The 21,400-nt window shown below is 39.8% G+C and overlaps 1 protein-coding gene across 1 annotated transcript in view; it reads left to right on the forward strand.

Annotated features, from left to right (window-relative positions):
- LOC115782310 (NT-3 growth factor receptor-like) overlaps positions 1-21,400 on the forward strand; it is a 111,976-nt gene that overhangs the window by 83,165 nt on the left and 7,411 nt on the right. The window contains exons 9-14 of the mRNA XM_030732420.1: positions 1,006-1,189; positions 2,794-2,817; positions 3,339-3,385; positions 4,561-4,663; positions 17,658-17,846; positions 20,176-20,306. Coding sequence (XP_030588280.1) covers positions 1,006-1,189; positions 2,794-2,817; positions 3,339-3,385; positions 4,561-4,663; positions 17,658-17,846; positions 20,176-20,306 — 678 coding nt within the window. The remainder of the gene's footprint in view (positions 1-1,005; positions 1,190-2,793; positions 2,818-3,338; positions 3,386-4,560; positions 4,664-17,657; positions 17,847-20,175; positions 20,307-21,400) is intronic.

Genomic DNA, 21,400 nt, shown 5'->3' on the forward strand with positions numbered 1-21,400 from the left:
GAGACCTGTGTGCTTCTCAGCTCTGGAGGTTTAGGACGTGGGAGATGTTTACATATTCAGGTATTTGGTAACAGGATCTCTTCTGTTTGGGCTTGGAGGAGACCTGATTTAAATTAAGAAAATCTGGGCAGCAGTTCGACATCTGCCGAGGCTGCAGACCCAGGTGGACGGGCTGTGCAGAGTCGTACAGACTCAGACTCAAAGCCTGTTGGACCTGAGCCTTAAAGCGGACGGGTAGTCCAGCTGAGAACGTGCTCGCAGGCGACAGGGATCAGATCTGGAGCTAAGGTTCGGTTCCTGCACGGTGAGGATGGTAACTAATGAATTTGGATTATTGGATTTACTGAATGGGTTCCCCAGTGAAACTGAAGGCTGTTGGAAAAAAACAAGCAGCCTGTTCCAAAACAACATCTGCATTATCAGGAATTCGGCTCCCTAGCCGGCCTTGGGCTGGTAATCATATCTCTCTGGGACACTGTGTGATGGTCGCTCTTCCCTTCAGCCCTCTCTGTGATTTGTGTGAGCTGGATCTGGTGTACCATGGCCGCTAATGAACTTCTATCAGTATCAGCCAAGTGTTTTGGCAAGGAGCTGGCATCTGACCCCACAATGCCCTGACCCTCTCATCTCCATCTGCATCCCCTCCCGCCCTCCCTACCCCACCATATTGCTATCCTGGCTTTAAATGTGCAAATATGCTTTGCTAAGGTGTTTTTTTTGGACCCTGGTACGGTGCTCATCTTGTAAGATGACTTTATTTTTATTCCTTAGTTTCCAAGTTGATATATTCTAACCCTTGCTTTATGTTGACTTACTACAGTATAAGTCATAATAACATAATAATAATAAAGACATCTTCTTTTTGGGGTGGGGAAATGTGTCTATATTGCACAGCAGGTCTCAAACTCCCAAAAGTAGCGGGATGATCCACAGAAATTCCAACTTTAAAGGACACACAGGGGAAAAAATCAAAATAAATTTTTTTCTCTTTTTTTCTCTACCCAGGAAATTTCTCACACTGAGTATGTGCGTCCTGACATGGCTATTTACCAGGACTACATAGAGGGCTGCCTAACCTTTAAAAACCCAACACACCACAATAATGGCAACTATACCTTGGAGGCCTCAAACTTCCTGGGTGTAGCAACCAGTACTGTGTATGGGCACTTCCTGGACAAGCCTTTTGATGGTAAGCTGGATCATTGAGAGTCATGCTGAGTTACAATGCATAACAAATTAAAGGAAAACACATCAGCTCTCAATGGGAAAACAAATCCTACTGGATATATACTGATATGGACTGGATAATGTTAGGAATGAAAGGATGTCACATCATTAATGGAAATGAAAATTATCAACCTACAGAGGCTGAATTCAAAAACACCCTGAAAAATATGTTGCCAAAATGGACTACCATTTTGGCAACATTTCATTGCAGCAACTCAAAATGGTACTCAGTACTTGTGCTTGTATGCATGACTAACAACATTGGGGCTCCTAATGAGATGACGGATGGTGTCCTGGGGGCTCTCGTCCCAGATCTGGACCAGGTCATCACTGAGCTCCTGGACAGATTGAGGTGCAACCTGGCAGTGTTGGATGTATCGAAACGTAATGTCCCAGAGGTGTTCTATTGGATTTAGGTCAGGTGAGCATGGGGGCCAGTCAATGGTATCATGTCTTCATCCTGCAGGAACTGCCTGCATACTCTGGCCACGAGGCCAGACATTGTTGTACACCAGGAGGAACCCACAGGCGGGACACACAGCTGGAGACAAGAGACATAATGAGAAGGGGGGGAAGTTAAACTCAACTCAACACAAGACAAAGAGAACAACCATTAGTCTCTGGAGCTTGAAAAAAAAAGGCGACTGGACTTCTTTTTGTTTCTTGAAGGCGTTTCACATCTCATCCAAAAGGCTTCTTCAGTTTTCAAACCAAAATGTGGAGAGACCCAGGAATTTAACCCCCGCTGGGCGTAGTCCCCTGGAGGTGGTTATGACCCTCTATTGTTCATGTGCATAATCACATGTGCCAAGGTGTGAAAGGAGGCGTGGGTCATTACAAGCAGTGATACCTGATTGTAATGACCCACTTCATCCCATTGTATTAAGTGACCTATTGAGGTCACCTGTACAAAGGTGTGAATGGGGGTTGAGGTGCCTGGGGAGGGAGCTCAGGACAGCATTGTAGAGGGGAAAGTTGGTGATGTGATCCACCTCCTCTGTTCAGTGATGGTTGTTCTCAGCGGACATAGATGACTTCTTTTACTCCTCTTTCAAACCATCTGTCCTCCTGGTCCAAAATGTGAACATTGGCATCCTTGAAAGAGTGACCTTTGACCTTTAGGTGCAAGGTTACAGCTGAGTCTTGTCCTGCTGAGGTGGCTCTTCCAGATGTCCATAAACCTAACCAAGCTTTTTAGTTGTTAATGCTAAACATACTGCCATGCTTTAGCATTCAGTTTGATTCAGTGTTACGAAACTCTTTTACCAAGATAAGCACGCTCCCCATGTGATGTCGACCGCTTAGCAGTACCTTGTGTTTGCACTGGATGTAGTTGTGAAATAATGCTTATATTTAGCCAAAGTGTAAATGAGATGTGGAGGGAAAAAAAGGAAAGCAGTTTCAGTTTGTAACTTACACCTGCTTTTCATCAAATAATGTCTGAGCTTGTTGCTACGACTGTTTCCATCTGTTTTTATACCAACACATGATTGAGCAGATCCTTCTGCAAAGTATGCCGTACACAGGATTGTTCTATCTCGTCTCTCTCTTCTCTTTCTTTCACAGGTTCAGAACCTGATTATGATTATGGTAAGTGTTTTTACAAGGATCTTATTAAAGTCATGGTTATAGTTCGATTCTATACAAGAAATAAATAAATAAATTTGCTCTTCATTATAACATTTTATACTTTTGTAAAAGGCCCCACAATCTTGCATGGACTTGAATTTATATTACATGGTTTATGTACACATTGTCAAGTTTTCTTTTCAAATTAAATTTTTTTAATACAGTATGGTGGCGTGGTGATTAGTACTAATGCCTCACAGCAGGAAGGTCGTGGGTTCAAATCTACTGTCTGGCCTGGCCTGTGTAGAATATGCATGTTTTCATGTCTATGTTCTCACTCCATTTAGCATTTAGTCCATGCCTTTGAGTTATAGGCTGCTTGAACAGCCTCAACAACAGGGCAATGGAAAAAGAGGTCACTGCCCAAAACAATTCATTTGCGGTGACCCTAAAACTAACCAACCACATCTAGCAGCTGCTCACCCCTGTTCTTTACCTCCAGCTGGGAAAGCAGACTAACATTTTCTGTGTTTTTCCAACAGTAACTCCAACTGCAGAGACTCACAAACCCGAGGACGATACTTTTGGGGTGAGTGAGTGAAATATCAAACATATTAAGAGTTGAGATTTTTCACTTTTCTTACAGTTTTACTTTACTACGATTACTAACTCTACTTATTTCTTTGCCAAAAAACAATTTCTTTTTTAGATCATCACCTTACCGTATTTAAGTGTATTTACTGTATTTGTATAGACAGTTTTATATTTGTATTTGCATATGCTGCAAGATTTTTTAAATATCTGAAAGATACTAGTTGCAAGTGGTTATTCCATTGTACACTTTTGCCAAAACTTGTAGCATGTACACGTATAACTCACATCCACAGTTGTCTACTTTTCATTGAGTTATTATTCACAGTTAAGATGGCAGCTATCTTTCAGCTCACATGTATAATAATCACCATTATAGAAAAATACCAATGTGTGCAAAGGAAGAAAGAGTAATAACAGGAAATGGGGTTAAAAGAGCAGAGGAGCTATTTTAATCCAGCCTTTTCTCCTCCTTTTCTCTCAGCTGTGTACTGTGGTTCTTGCTGAGGTTCTGTGGTTGCTGGTGAACCTTAAAGTTTGTTAGAAATGTCATGGAGTCCAATATTGACCTGTAATTGACAGGAAAAGAGAACTATTGAGACTGTGGCTCTTACTGGGTATAATAAGTTACTTTTTTTTTTTTAAACACACTTAAGCCTTTTTTAGATAAAGTTGTTTGTGTAGGTTCTCAGTCATGACCTGGATGACTGAGAACCCACACAGACAGTTTTAGATAAAGTTGCATACAGTCATGTAAAAAATGTTTCTCAGAAGGCCACGTGCAGTCCTGTGAAAACTTTCTTTCATTACGTATTTGTATAATTACAGAGAAACTGTAAAATAGAATAGCAGATAAAATTAGGAAGGAAAATATTAACATACAGAAAAAAACATTTCATATGTAAAGTTCTGGCAGAATAGTAGTGGTGTCGCTCGACCTAATGTTTGGTGATCCCCTGAATGTCAACAATCTTTTTTGGAAATTGATAGATTCTCCTAGCAACTTATTGTTAGAACACTGGTGTCAAGAACCACAAACATCACAAATATTACTGCCTGCTAAATGGTCCTTGTTCTCGAAAATGGCCATCCGTTCCTTTAGATGTCTGATACTTTCAGCTCAGTGCAATCAAACTGTGTGATTGTGATGTTGAGCTCCCATGTGTTTTACAGGTACCCATAGCTGTAGGCCTGGCAGGGTTTGCCTGTATGGTGCTGGTGGTTCTCTTTCTTCTCATCAATAAGTATGGTGGACGATCCAAGTTTGGCATGAAAGGTGAGAGGTCATGTGTTTTTCAGTCTTTTTGGTTCGTCTTTCTGAAGATTTGCTGTCTTTGGTCTTGAATAAAATCAACTGTGTGGCTTGTATGAAGGTGAACACCAGTGATTGAAATGAGTGTTTTGAACTTTAACATTATAAATAAAATTGAATTTAATTGACAAATAAACAAATTGAAAGTGTGAACTTTGATCAATTCAATTAGGTTTAATTCTGTTTTATTTATATAGAGCCAAATCACAGCCTCAAGGTGCTTTACATTGTAATACAATAATACAGAGAAAACTTGCAAAGCACTTGGTGACAGTGGAAAGGAAAAATTCCTTTTAACGAGAAGAAACCTCCGGCAGACGCAGACTGAGGGAGGGGCAGTCATCTGCTGTGACCAGTAGAGTAGAGGGAGAGAGGACAAAAGACACACATTTCTGTAATGTATTCATACACTTATATGAATATATAGTATATATAGTACTGCAAAAAGCAGCACATACGCTTTCCATAAGTTTTCCCATTTCCAGGCCCTAGAGTTGGGCAGCCTCAGCGAAGTAGATCACAATGCACTGCATCGTTTGGCAAACAAGAGTTCACAAATGAGTTGCTCCATCGTCTTGTTGTGTACTTGTTGGGGGGTGGCTGTGGCTCAGGAGTTAGACCAGGTCACTCACCAATCGGAAGGTTGGTGGTTTTATTCCTGGCTGCTCCGGGGTGCATACCAAAGTATCCTTGGACAAGATACCGAACCCCAAGTTGCTCTCTGACGCAAGCGTTGGAGTATGAATGTGTGTGAACGTTAGACAGTAAAAGCACTTACAGTGGCTTGCAAAAGTATTCATACCCCTTGAACTTTTCCATATTTTGTCACATTACAACCACAAACATAAATATATTTCACTGGAATTTAATGTGAAAGACCAACACAAAGTGGTATACAAGTGTGAAGTGGAAAGAAACTTATACATGATTCAAAACATTTTTTACAAATAAAAGACTGAAAAGTGGTGTGCAAGAAATCACTGATGCACTAGGATGTAGTCAATGAGGTGCCATTGTTTGGACCGGGGGTGCATCCAGGTCATCTTCAGCCGGTCCTTCTACTGGGAGAAGTTGTTATTAATGACCAGATGTTGTTCAGCACAGAACTCCAGCACCAGACCACCACTGTCGCTGCAACTGCCCACACCATGCCTGCCTAATACTCCTTTCCAGATTTCTGAGTCATGCCCCACCTTGGTGTTAAAGTCGCTGAGAATGACGACCTTGTTGTCCGAGTGTTTGCATAGTTCTGACATTCCAGCAAGCAAGTTTGAGGTTATGTTCGTTCATGTTGCTTAAAAACAGCAAATGTATTTCAAAGTAAAATCATTGCTCAGAGTGAACTTTAGAAGCCACAGAGCGTCTCTGTCAGGTCTGGACTGGCAGAATGAGCTGTTCAGCAGCAGTTCCAGTTTGATTCAAAGCTACAGACACTGAAACAGACTGTTAGAAACAGAGCTCCAAACCAGGGGTATACAGGCATGGTTCAAACAATGATCTGTGTGGGTTTTATGGGCTGAAACTTGAAATGCACAATCTTGGGGGCATGTGAAGCTAACATTAATAATTCTTAAAGTGGTACAATATGGTACCTTTCACTGTGTAGGAATTACATTTTTATACACAGTCAGATTTTCAGAAGCTCAAAGTAATTTGACAGTTGAGGGAAAAGCTCTTGGATTGATCACGTCACACCTTGATTAATATATTTAAAGTGCGCTGTGGTAGTGGACATACAGTGGTGTGAAAACGTGTTTGCCCCCTGCCTCATTTCCTGTTTTTTTGCATGTTTGTCACACTTAAGTGTTTCGGAACATCAAACCAATTTAAACAATAGTCAAGGACAACACAAGTAAAGACAAAATGCAAGTTGTAAATGAAGGTGTTTATTAGTAAAGGTGAAAAAAAATCCAAACCATCATGGCCCTGTGTGAAAAAGTGATTGCCCCCCTTGTTAAAACATACTATAACTGTGGTTTTTCACACCTGAGTTCAATTTCCCTAGCCACACCTAGGCCTGATTATTGCCACACCTGTTCCCAATCAAGACATCACTTAAATAGGAGCTGCCTGACACAGTAAGGTCCACCAGAAGATCCTTGAAAGCTACACATCATGCCGAGATCCAAAGAAATTCAGGAGCAATTGAGAAAGAAAGTAATTGAGATCTATCAGTCTGGAAAGGGTTATAAAGCCATTTCCAAAGCTTTGGGAATCCAGCGAACCACAGTGAGAGCCATTATCCACAAATGGCGAAGACATGGAACAGAGATGAACCTTCCCAGGAGTGGCCGGCCACCCAAAATTACCCCAAGGGCGCAGCGATGACTCATCCAAGAGGTCACAAAAGACCCCACAACAACGTCCAAAGAACTGCAGGCCTCACTTGTCTCAGTTAAGGTCAGCGTTCATGCCTCCACCATCAGAAAAAGACTGAGCAAAAATGGCCTGCATGGCAGAGTTCCAAGAAGAAAACCACTGCTGAGCAAAAAGAACATTAAAGCTCGTCTCAATTTTTCCAAAACGCATCTTGATGATCCCCAAGACTTTTGGGACGACATTCTGTGGACCGATGAGACAAAAGTGGAACTCTTTGGAAGGTGTGTGTCCCATTACATCTGGCGTAAAAGGAACACTGCATTTCAGAAAAAGAACATTATACCAACAGTAAAATATGGTGGTGGTAGTGTGATGGTCTGGGGCTGTTTTGCTGCGTCAGGACCTGGAAGACTTGCTGTGATAAATGGAACTATGAATTCTGCTGTCTACCAAGAGATCCTGAGGGAGAATGTCAGACCATCTGTTCGTGTACTCAAGCTTAAACGTACTTGGGTTCTGCAGCAGGACAATGATCCTAAACACACCAGCAAGTCCACCACTGAATGGCTGAAGAAAAACAAAATGAAGACTTTGGAGTGGCCTAGCCAAAGTCCTGACCTGAATCCTATTGAGATGTTGTGGTATGACCTTAAAAAGGCCGTTCATGCTCGAAAACCCTCTAATGTAACTGAATTAGGACAATTCTGCAAAGATGAGTGGGCCAAAATTCCTCCAGAATACTGTAAAAGCCTCATTGCAAGTTATCGCAGACACTTGGTTGCAGTTGTTGCTGCTAAGGGTGGCCCAACCAGTTATTAGGTTTAGGGGGCAATCACTTTTTCACACAGGGCCATGATGGTTTGGATTTTTTTTCACCTTTACTAATAAACACCTTCATTTACAACTTGCATTTTGTATTTACTTGTGTTGTCCCTGACTATTGTTTAAATTGGTTTGATGTTCCGAAACACTTAAGTGTGACAAACATGCAAAAAAACAGGAAATGAGGCAGGGGGCAAACACTTTTTCACACCACTGTACATGTAGGAACAATACAAAAGCCATGTCATTGTACAAATACTTGTTCAGTGACACTTCCTGTTTCACATAAAATGCTTCATAGCTGATGTAGGGTAATGAGTGTTGATTTAACAGATTTTTAAAAAAAAAGCCAGTTTCATGTTAATTTGTGCTGTTAATTTTGCAAATCGCCTCAGCAGAGTGAGGGTGACCTGACTGTCCTGCTGCAGTAATGGCACTGATTGTGTGCTGTGCAACTCCATGTGAGCCAATATAATAAAGGAAATGTCCCATTGCTGTTTTTTTCAGCCCTTACTAATACCTCACACTTGGATATTTGTGCTGATCCGCCCACATTTAAATACCAGCTTTCATTGGCAACGTTGCAGTGCATATGAACAACTGAATACCAACACACATATCACGCAACTACTATTGCCCCTGTAAATATGAAACTTGGCACATCTATGAAAGTCAGTGCTGAAGGCAAACAATGTTATGAAAGGATGACTAAGAACTTCTTTGTGAATTATAAACACAGGCCTGTGTAATCATTTGATACAATTTCTATTATAAATTTCTAATATAAAATTTGTGTGATCTGACAGAACTATGGCAGGAGAATAACGACAGAACGTCACTGAGCTTCTACAGAAGAGCATGTTTGAGATGGAGATCTAAAGACAAACAAAGGAAAAAAGCTGAGTCAGGAACTTTTAGTGAAAAGTTTCTTTGCAACCGTTTTGATTTACTGCAGCAGGTCATCCTCACTCTGCTGAGGTGATTTGCAAAATTGACAGCTGATTCTTATTTCATGCCAGAAGGCTAGACTGTACGGCTCAGTTTAAAATTTTTTTTATGAAATTCCCGACACTGTCTCAATTATTTTCATCAAAACATATCTGACAGCAAATTTAATGATCAATTATTTTTCTTTAACATCAGGATGTTTTTCTTATGTTTCTCTTACTACCAGCAGCTATCAGACTCTCTGGGTGTCTTTAGAAACAGTTTGTCGTGAGTTGGCTGCAAAATAGTTAAACATTAATCAGAATACATTAGTTTGTTTAACTACTGATGTCAATGCAATATGTACTGAGTTGCAGGTGGACCAGATTATGAAAAGAGATCGTGAGAAGAGTAAATGAGACATGTATTTTACATCAAATTAAAACACATCAGTAAACTAAGTCTGGTCCTTGATGGGATTCTGAGTTGACAGTGTGGCTGCTGGTGAAACTCAATTTGATGTCCAAGTCATGAGCACACACACACACAAACACCATGCCAGCCATTTGTTGATTATATCCATATGTTCATGTAGGGCTGCCCTACAGTCAACTTACATTACTGCCTGCAGCATGGGTGTGCACGTGCATGCACATACATATATACTGAAAATATATGATTCCAGAGGTGACGTATACTGATACTGAGTCACTGATGCTCCAAATGCATGCTTTTTAAAGGAATTAATAAACTATAAATCCTGTTATTCAGACACTCGGTTCTTTCCTCTGGGAGGCAAAGAATATTGACATCTTTATCTCACTGTAATCTTATTTTATGTCGTAAAGATGTCTGCCATTGTCTGTGTTATGGTCCTGGGTCGGTTCTTTTGTGTGACCTGTTTTTGTCTGTTTTATTCTGCTGTAAACCCCATTAACGTTCTCTTAACCTCTCCATCAAATGTCACTCCCCGATGAGCTGAGGTCATTACAGTCTGTGTCTCCGTCTGTCTCACTCATTATTTACATGATCATAGATTTATATAAGTCTTCTGAAGGTGAAGCCATACAGAGAATGTATACATTCTGCATTTGACAATCCAGAATGTAGTTCAGCGTTTAGGGCATAAAACTTAGATTTAGGTGTAAGATCCAAACTGTGCTGTGTGTTTGACTTAGTTTTGGCCTGCACCTCTGATTCCTGCACATAATCTGCTTCCACTGCATGTAAAAATTGTACTGTATTCATTGGTGGATTTATCACAATGAATACATTATATGCAGTTCATTGCATGTATTTTTGATGGTTTCTGAGAATACCATGTCTGCAGCGTGTCCACCCTGCTGTAACATTCAAGGCACAAAGCAGCAACCAGCATTACAATGAGTTTGTTGCTGTGACAACTGAGTCTTCTCTCTGAGTTGTCTCACCCAACCCAGTGAAAAGTAAGTATTTTAGCGATCTTTATATATTCAGTGAGTGGCTGTAAGCTCGCTACTGTTCTGCCAATTGGGACTTTTATTGGCAACTATGACTGAAAAGAGAGTTAACTAAAAAAAGGACAAACAGTTTCAAACTCAAATGTTCTCAAAGGTCAGTCAGTCAGCGCACAGCCAAACTCTAATCGTAAAATCACAAAACATTAGCAGTTTAGTTGTGTTATTTATTGTGTTGTCATGGGTCACATCAATTAAAAATGTCTGTCACAGTTGGGATCTTAGAGGTGATGTGAGTATTTGAGTAAAGATGAGCCTGAAATGATTTGAAGACTCTAAAACAGAACTTGGGCTGTAGTTGCAAGCTTACATATGTGTTAACATTCAATTCAATTCAATTTCAATTCAATTCAATTCAATTCAATTTTATTTATATAGCGCCAAATCACAACAAACTGTCGCCTCAAGGCGCTTTGTATTGTGGGTAAAGACCCTACAATAATACAGAGAAAACCCAACAGTCAAAACGACCCCCTATGAGCAGCACTTGGTGACAGTGGAAAGGAAAAACTCCCTTTTAACAGGAAGAAACCTCCATCAGAACCAGGCTCAGGGAGGGGCAGTCATCTGCCGCGACCGGTTGGGCTGAGGGGAGAGAAAGACATGCTGTGGAAGAGAGCCAGACATTAATATCAATTAATGATTAAATGCAGAGTGGAGTATAAACAAAGTAAATAAGGTGAATGAGAAACAGTGCATTATGGGAACCCCCCAGCAGACTAGGCCTATAGCAGCATAACTAAGGGATGGTTCAGGGTCACCTGATCCAGCCCTAACTATAAGCTTTATCAAAAAGGAAAGTTTTAAGCCTAATCTTAAAAATAGAGAGGGTGTCTGTCTCCCGAATCCAAGCTGGAAGCTGGTTCCACAGAAGAGGCGCCTGAAAGCTGAAGGCTCTGCCTCCCATTCTACTCTTAAGTATCCTAGGAACCACAAGTAAGCCAGCAGTCTGAGAGCGAAGTGCTCTGTTGGGGTGATACGGTACTATGAGGTCTTTGAGATAAGATGGTGCCTGATTATTCAAGACCTTGTAGGTGAGGAGAAGAATTTTAAATTCTATTCTAGATTTAACAGGGAGCAAATGAAGAGAAGCCAATATGGGAGAAATATGCTCTCTCTTTCTAGTCCCTGTCAGTACTCTAGCTGCAGCATTTTGGATCAGCTGAAGGCTTTTCAGGGAGCTTTTAGGACAGCCTGATAATAATGAATTACAATAATCCAGCCTAGAAGTAATAAATGCATGAATGAGCTTTTCAGCATCACTCTGAGAAAGGATGTTTCTAATTTTAGAAATATTGCGCAAATGCAAAAAAGCGGTCCTACATATTTGTTTAATATGTGCATTGAAGGACATATCCTGGTCAAAAATGACTCCAAGATTTCTCACAGTGTTACTGGAGGCCAAAGTAATGCCATCCAGAGTAAGTATCTGGTTAGACACCATGTTTCTAAGATTTGTGGGGCCGAGAACAAGAATTTCAGTTTTATCTGAATTTAGAAGCAGGAAATTAGAGGTCATCCAGGTCTTAATATCTTTAAGACATTCCTGCAGTTTAACTAATTGATGTGTGTCATCTGGCTTCATTGATAGGTAAAGCTGAGTATCATCTGCATAACAATGAAAATTGATGCAGTGCTTTCTAATAATACTGCCTAAGGGAAGCATGTATAATGTAAATAAAATTGGTCCTAGCACAGAACCCTGTGGAACTCCATAATTAACCTTACTGTCTGAAGAAGACTCCCCATTTACATGAACAAATTGGAGTCTATGAGATAAATATGATTCAAACCACTGCAGTGCAGTACCTTTAATACCTATAGCAAGCTCTAATCTCTGTAATAAAATGTTATGGTCAACAGTATCAAAAGCTGCACTGAGGTCCAACAGGACAAGAACAGAGATGAGTCCACTGTCAAAGGCTCTAAGAAGATCATTTGTAACCTTCACTAATGCTGTTTCTGTACTGTGATGAATTCTGAAACCTGACTGAAACTCTTCAAATAAACCGTTCCTCTGCAGATGATCAGTTAGCTGTTTTACAACTACTCTTTCAAGAATCTTTGAGAGAAAAGGAAGGTTGGAGATTGGCCTATAATTAGCTAAGACAGCTGGGTCAAGTGATGGCTTTTTAAGCAGAGGTTTAATTACAGCCACCTTGAAGGTCTGTGGTACATAGCCAACTAATAAAGACTGATTGATCATTTTTAAGATTGAAGCATCAATAATTGGAAAGACTTCTTTGAACAGTCTAGTAGGAATGGGATCTAATAAACATGTTGCTGGTTTGGAGGAAGTAACTATTGAAGTTAACTCTGAAAGATCAACTGGAGCAAAAGAGTCTAAACAAATACCAGCAGTGCTGAAAGCAGCCGAACATGAAGAATAATCTTTGAGATGGTTATGAATAATTTTTTCTCGAATGTCTAAAATTTTATTTGTAAAGAAATCCATGAAGTCACTACTAGTTAACGTGAAAGGAATACTCGGCTCTACAGAGCTCTGACTCTTTGTCAGCCTGGCTACAGTGCTGAAAAGAAACCTGGGGTTGTTCTTATTTTCTTCAATTAATGATGAATAGTAAGATGTCCTAGCTTTACGGAGGGCTTTTTTATAGAGCAACAAACTCTTTTTCCAGGCTAAATGAGCATCTTCTAATTTAGTGAGACGCCATTCCCTCTCCAGCTTTCGGGTTATCTGCTTTAAGCTGTGCGTTTGTGAATTATACCACGGAGTCAGGCACTTCTGATTTGAAGCTTTCCTTTTCAGAGGAGCCACAGTATCCAAAGTTATACGCAGTGAGGATGTAAAACTATTGACGAGATAATCAACCTCACTGGGAGCAGAGTTTAGGTAGCTGCTCTGCACTGTGTTGGCACATGGCACTGAAGAGCATAACAATGAAGGAATTAGATCCTTAAACTTAGTTACAGCACTTTCAGAAAGACTTCTACTGTAATAAAACTTATTCCCCACTGCTGTGTAATCCATTAAAGTAAATGTAAATGTTACTAAGAAATGATCAGACAGGAGGGGGCTTTCAGGGAATACTGTTAAGTCTTCAGTTTCTATGCCATATGTCAGGACAAGATCCAGAGTATGATTAAAGTGGTGGGTGGGCTCCTTTACATTTTGAGAGAAGCCAATTGAATCTAACAATAGATTAAATGCAGTGTTGAGGCTGTCATTCTCAGCATCTACATGGATGTTAAAATCACCCACTATAATTATTTTATCTGAACTGAGCACTAAATCAGATAAAAAGTCTGAGAAATCAGACAGAAACTCTGAGTAAGGACCAGGTGGACGATAGATAATAACAAATAAAACAGGTTTTTGATTTTCCCAATTAGGATGGACAAGACTAAGAGTCAGGCTTTCAAAAGAATGAAAACTTTGTCTGGGTCTTTGATTAATTAATAAGCTGGAATTGAAGATTGCAGCTAATCCTCCTCCTCGACCTGTGCTTCGAGCATTCTGACAGTTACTGTGACTCGGGGGTGTTGATTCATTTAAACTAACATATTCATCCTGCTGTAACCAGGTTTCTGTAAGGCAGAATAAATCAATACGTTGATCAATTATTAAATCATTTACTAATAGGGACTTGGAAGAGAGAGACCTAATGTTTAACAATCCACATTTAATTGTTTTATTCTTTGGTGCAGTTGATGAAGCTGTATTATTTATTGTTTTTGAATTTTTATGCTTAAATAGTTTAAATAGTTTTTTGCTGATTTTAGCTTTGTTATTTGGTGGTCTGGGAGCAGGCACCGACTCTATGGGGATGGGGTTTTGGGGGGATGGCAGGAGGAGAGAAGCTGCAGAGAGGCGTGTAAGACTGCAACTCTGCTTCCTGGTCTCAACCCTGGGTAGTCAGTTTTTAGGAGGGTTAATAAATTTGGCCAGATTTCTAGAAATGAGAGCTGCTCCATCCAAAGTGGGATGGATGCCGTCTCTCCTAAAAAGACCAGGTTTTCCCCAGAAACTTTGCCAATTATCTATGAATGAATGAACATGTATTTAAATAAACTGAAACACATTCAAATAATAGACTTTGTCTTTGGCTGCTTTGGCTAGTTATTTAAATTAATGTTTAGATGTGCCTAAAATAGTTTTATAGAAACATAATTCAAATGTATATGCTGTATCCTCTTTTGAGCCATAATGCAGATAGAACAATAAAATTGTTGTAAAAATGTTTGCAGTCAACAGAAAGAAAGAAAGAAATGACTGATGTTGCTCATAGGGGAAGACTTTAGATGCCCTTAAAAAAACTGGAGACTGTCCTGCTCTCTGTGCTCAGAGTTGGAACGATCTTCCAGGAATGATGATGCTAGAATTGATTGGTCGGTAAGCTGTGATTTCAAACGGGTTCATCTCTAATCTGCAGTACAAGTTACCATAGAAATGTACCCAATAGGAAGTGAACCACTTTTGTAGTATAGAAGAAGCAGAGTTACCTCTGAAGTTACCTGGATAAGACCAAATCCTGGTTTGTAGTGCAGTCCTCTGGGCAGCACAGATTATTGTTAGATGAGTAGCTAGATTGGAAAACTCTGGGTTGACTGACTGAGCTGGTGTTGGTAACATTTTTAAGGGTTTCCATGTTCCTTTTAGCCAAAAATTCAAACCCCATTAAATCCAAAGTTTCCAATAAATCACTGAGGTGAACAGGTTCTGGTGCAGGCTGTTTATTAGACATCTTAGTTACACAAAACACAGACAGTAACATAGTCAAGACAGAAATACGCACACAGACAGAGAAAGATGCAGGAACAGGAGGAGTAGAAGGAGAGGACAGGACTGTAAGTGAGTGAAGTTAAAAAGTAAGAAGTGAGAAGTAAAGTACAAAAGAGTGGAAGAAAGTAGTGAGAGAGAAAAGTGAGTAAAATGGGGTGAAAGAAGAAGTAGAAGGCCAGAGTTTAAAAGAGTACAAGAAAGCAAAAAGCCCTCCCGGGAGTGAGTGCCTCAGAGCTGCTGCAAAGGGGACAGAGGAAGAGCAAGAAGAGCGCTCCCTCCCAACTTTACCACCACCTTTTATTGCCCAAACTCACACCTCCCCCTGCTGTTATCAGGGCTAGTGGGCATAGAAGGATGCTCCCAATCCACTATGAACCATACTAGTTCGATCCTCATGCAATGGCTCCATGACTGTTCTCTGGGGGCTGTCGAAACAACCAACTTTACCACATGAAAGTACCTCCCACCGGAGCACTACCCCGCCCTTCTATCCATATTTTCACATTACTAGAACCACTTTTAGGGCGGTCTTATCTTAGCACTCCCTTACATTATTAAATTAGCTCAGGTGGGACTTCAACCCCCCCCTTTCGGGGCACACAACTCCCAGCTACTTGACCTTCACACTGGCGATACAGTGTCAAAAGAGCCTCTAAATATGAATGAGTGCAGTTCTACTAGTGGAAAAAAACCCAAGGCCCTGGGCTGAGCAGGCCTCAGTCCTTTCCACTCACCTAAAGCATGCAGCGTTCCAGTGTGTGACAATATAGGTGACAAATAATATATAATGTGACCATTAATCCAGTGTGTGTGTGATTAATATATGTAGCAATACATGATATAAAATATTGATAGTAAATACTGATGTCAAAGTGATAAAAATGCACCACATTGGTAATTAATTGCCTTTGTGTGACAACTTAGTGGGATTGCTCATATCAAGGTAAGAGGAGGTAGATAAGGCAATCACACTGCTTGGATTCTTGTTTGTTGATTTTCTGATAAAGTTAGATGTTGGTCACCCATAAGCAACGATCAAATTCTGTTTTTTATCTTCCCACCCAATAAAAAGCAGGAGGATATTTTCATCATACCACCTGGCTGTCCATGAGGTTTTACCTTTCCAGTCTATAGACTCCAAAACCACAAGGAGTAGAGCCATGAAATTTGACATGTGTTCTTTATTCTTCAAAGATGTGCAAAGTGATGTTCATATTCCTGGATGTTTAGTACCCTTTGTACACTTTGGCTGTACAGTGATCCCTCACCTATCGCGGGGGTTACGTTCCAGAGACCCCCGCGATAGGTGAAAATCTACGAAGTAGTAGCGATATATTTATTATATATTAATTTTATTATTTATATATATTTTAAGGATTTATAAACCCTTCCCACACTCCTATAAACCTTTTCCACGCACTTACTACAGCATGAATGATAAAGATGGTGAATTATGTAGCTGTGCAGTCCTGATGGTGATGAAGGTGGTGCGGTATCTTTGTCCGAGTGATGAACATAGTTATGGGGTGTTACAGAAATACCCATATACCACAAAATCCTGCAATATAGTGAAAACAGAATCAGTAATATATATTTTTAAAATCCAGCGAAGCCGCAATAAGTGAACCGCAATATAGCGAGGGACATCTTTATTCATCTGGAGGATTTCAGGCTGCTAATGCAATGATAATATATGTTAATGATATGCAGCCACTTTCTCATGCCTGATTGGCTTAGTCTAATCACGTGATCATATTGTGCTGTGTGATTGGCTATACCTACCTGACCATTATTGACTAAAATGGAGAAAGTGGGGACTCCCCATATCTAGCAGCTGACGGGTTTCTGAACAGCTGGCAGTAGCCAAGTCCCAAATTTCTAGGTAAAGAGCCAGTCTGTTTATAGTAATATCAGTTCTAGGCTGCAGCCTTATTGATTAGCCTGAGATGCCAACTACTGATTGGCTGAGCATTGTCTAAAATGTTGGTCAGGGACGACTCATGGCCATAAATAGTACAGACTGTGACTCATCATTGAACAATATTAAAGCCATACCTACTGCTCAGCAATATTGTTCAAATGTAAACAACATGGTTGCCTTATAATTAGCAATTTGTCATGTCATGTCAAGTATAATATGATACGAATACCTTTTAAATATGGATTATGTCTGGTTTATCCATCCATCCATCCATTTGCTTCCGCTTATCCTGTTATTTATTTATTTATTGTTATTTATTATATAAATGCATTATGTAATACACACCCTTGTACAAGAGTGCAATTTGTTTACCATGGAAATGTTTTGTGTCTGTTCTGGGATGTGGTTACCAAAAATATTTGCAGAAATGTTAAATATAATCACAGAATATCAATCTCTTACACCATGCTTAAAATTGTTTTGATTAAATGATAACTATTAATACTAAAAACACATTTTTGCTGGAATATGTATTATATCTTCACTAACTGAGGAGTGACTAAAAAGATTTGGATAAAAGTTCAGGGCAAGTTTCTACTCCCTTTGTTTCATAGGTTTTCCTGATATGGCAGGATCTGTGTGAAGGAGTAAAGCATCCTGGGCTCAGAAACAATTGGTGACCGACAATACAGACATCCAGTCTAAACATTCGCCTCTGTGTCTTTGTAGGTCCAGTAGCAGTGATAAGTGGTGAGGAAGACTCTACCAGCCCCCTTCATCATGTTAACCATGGGATCATTAGCCCCTGTACTCTGGATGCTGGGCCAGCTGCGGTGGTGATTGGAATGACTAGAATTCCTGTAATAGAGAACCCACAGTACTTCAGACATGGCCACAACTGCAACAAACCTACCACCTGTAAGTGAAGACATCTAAAAAAAAATGTTTTAAAAAGCCAGGCACTGTGCATGTGCTGAAGTATATTCATGGATATATCTTGCAGATTTTTATAAAATCTGTATTTTTAAAAACCCTACAACATTGAGGTAGTTCACATGCAGGTCAAATAGAGGCAGATGTGTGAGATCCAGTAATATAAATCCAAAGACGCTATAAAGATGATAGACAATCACATCTGAACAGACCTTTGAATCTATCTACTACACAGAATTTTCAGATCTGTCAATGTTAAATTATTGCAGCAGAAGGAAAAACAATTAGCCGGTCAGCGCCGTGGGGAGACTGTCCCTGTTGTCAGGAATTGTCAAGATGTATCACAACACAAGTATTTTAAATGTCCAGTGCTTGTTTTTTCTTGCCTACTATGAAACATGGCTACTGAATGATAAATGAAGGAACAATGTTAACAGTTTGCTGTTAACACTGTATGTAGTGATGTATGTAGTAGCATCACTACATACAGTGTGGACTTAAAGAGTTAGATTTAGTCCAATATGTTTGTCTCTAGTGTTGAGAAGAGAAATCAAATTACCATAAAAACAGAGTGGAAGCTTTATTAGAAACTGTATTTTTGGGAAATAAGCATGAATGTATGAAAGCCTCACTATACATTATTATCACAGGTCTTAGCCACAGTAGTTCTGTGAAATGTTTTTCTCTCTCTCTCCTTTTCCACCTGTAGTCTCTCCACCTTCTCTTTGTCTTTTCTAAGCACAGAATTTTTTTTACAGCACTCCCTTTACAGCCATATAAATCTCAGCTCAGCTCACACACAAACACACACACACACACACACGCACACAGAAGTACAAATGCACTCTCCTCTTGCTGCTACCAGTGGCAGTGCTGATCCATCACAGAAGTCACTTTGTATGATTATCACCAGCTTTATTTCCACTGGTGTTGTGTGCTTCTACCATTCACAGACAGCACTTATTTTCTATGTATTTTAAGGCCCAGATTTACAGTCTGCACCTGTGCAAAACCCACTTTTGGTGTTAAAAAGTCACTGAGTATTTACTAAAGAGCTGCGATGTGAGTTGTGTGCCTACAAGATGTGGACACAGGTCATTTCTTGCTGCACGTTTCTGTTTTGCAAAATTTGGGGAGGAAAGTATTTAAATGAATCATATAATGATTATGGCAATGTACTGCAAATTGTGCTTTGTGCTTGAGGTTGTGACAGTTGTGACAGAGCAAAGCCCCACATATTTCTGCGCCTCAGTAAAACAGGTTTTTTGATGAAACTGGTTTTAGACACATTTCTTCATAAAGATGGATCCACAATGAAAACATCCCTCCATATCTTTTCCCAGCATTGCACACAAAGTGACTTTTATGTTTTTTCCTCTTTTCTTTTACATCCTTCTAACAAAAGAGCAATTACACATCAAACTGCAATGTCAAAATGAAGCTATTAATGGGTCTCAGACAGAGCTGAAGTCCTGAAGCACCAAGAAGGGCCAAATACCTCTGTCCTTTAATGGACAGATATTAATAGATCGGTTTGTTGTTAAATAAAATCCTGATGTTGATGTTTTTAAATCATTCCACAAAATGTTACATTCAGATTTTCAGATGATTATTATGATGTTCACTTACTTTGCTGCCATTGTCTTCCTCAGCGCTGCTGTAGCAGCTATACAGTATGCATGCTGCTGAATGGTCTGAGTCCCCAAAGAATATTTCAGTAGCACTAATTGTGACCCAGTGGTCAGTCGGTCAGTCTGTGACGACTGCCCCCTTAATGACAGTAACTGTACCAGTTAGGCATAAACTCCCATAAATTAATATCCAAACAATTCCTGTTCACTTAGTTATAAATATCCACTATTTGAGATGAAATATTATAGTATGCTATAAGCTAATTCTACCTTCTGAAAGTATATCGATTAAGCATTAACTGCTACAAAAATTATCGTCTGTACAGAAAACCCATTGCTGCTAAATAGCCAAAACAGTGTTCAAATGAAAAATGACATTTATAAAATTCATAAGACACATCAAAAACTATTTTAGATCATCCACAGAGAACAGTGTCAGTAATCTTCTGTTTCTAATGATTTTAAAGTAGATGTGTTTAAAACTTCTAACTATGAGGTTTGCAGTTTGGTTCAACTGGGCGATAGTATTCATATAAATCCTGCCAACAGGTGGCAACCATAACATAACCTCTTATGTGACACAACAGAAGCAGTAGGAAGGAATACTGGGAAGGTTTAATTTAAGTGGCTACTTTGTAGCATAATGTCTGATAACATTCCCTTCCTATCTTTGTCTTTTTCAGATGTTCAGCATATTAAACGGCGGGACATTATTCTGAAAAGGGAGCTTGGGGAGGGAGCCTTTGGGAAGGTATTCCTGGCTGAGTGTTACAACCTGAGTCCCACCAAGGACAAGATGCTGGTAGCTGTAAAGGTAAATTACATAGATACCCCACAGGGGTTGGTATGTGTGTGTTTCTTAACTTCAGATCCTCTGTCAGAAGAGTGCACAGCTAAGATGCTGCTCAGGGTTCTGGCAGCAAGCAGACTGCAGTGGGTCATGCTGGGCCGAGACCAGATGTGAGATGTTAAGGCAACTGGTCCATCATCACTGAGGGCAAATGAAGCAGACTTCTCTTGTATTGGGACAAGGCAGAGCACCAGCAGCTTTGCTGTACACTCTTATGGAATTTCTATTAAAGATCTACAGTAAAATTTCTATTTTAAATCTCATCTGAATTTATCTGCATGCTAATTTCAGTCTTTTTCAAATGCTGCCTAAGGACTAGTAACCCCACATTTTCAATTCAGTTTTATTTTATTTATATAGTGCCAAATCACAGTAAACAGTCGCCTCAAAGCACAATATGAGTGCAATGGCCAACGTGTCATCTGTATAACAAAAAAGCACTGAAAGTTTTGAAGGTTCAGGAAGTCATCTCATTGAAAAGCATTTATAGGTCATGGAGCCATAATAAGTACAATAACGTTTATATCCATGTATATTTATGCAGATTAGGGCCTAATTATGACAGGTTAATTAGTAATTCTAAAAATTGTGTAGGTCAATGAAGGAACATTGGAATGCAGTCTATTCCCATATCTACAATACAGTTTCAAATTACTATGAGCCCAGGGGAGCGCACACATCACTGAAGTCCTGGTTCTGACTGAACTGACCAGTGCCAAAATTACTTAATTTTGCATGCACTCTCACTCCTGGCAGTCACCTGCGCTGTGAATTACATGTTCAGCATGATTTTTTTCTATAACTGACTTTGGCATCAATATCTTGCACCTATATATCATAGTTTCAATAACTAAACACCTCAAATTTAATGTCTATGATACAGAAACAAGCACTGGTACCCCGGATGCTTTACAGTATCTGTTTTCAATGAAGAAAACTTGAAAAAGTTCTTTTGGGTAGATTTTGAAGAGTCCTATCACCATGTAGGAGAGGTGACTGAACAACAGTGATGATGTGTCATCTTTGGATGCAACAGTTGTCTTGACTGCAGTACCAGG

Source organism: Archocentrus centrarchus, chromosome 6 (genome assembly GCF_007364275.1).
Source record: "Archocentrus centrarchus isolate MPI-CPG fArcCen1 chromosome 6, fArcCen1, whole genome shotgun sequence".
Taxonomy (NCBI): Eukaryota; Metazoa; Chordata; class Actinopteri; order Cichliformes; family Cichlidae; genus Archocentrus; species Archocentrus centrarchus.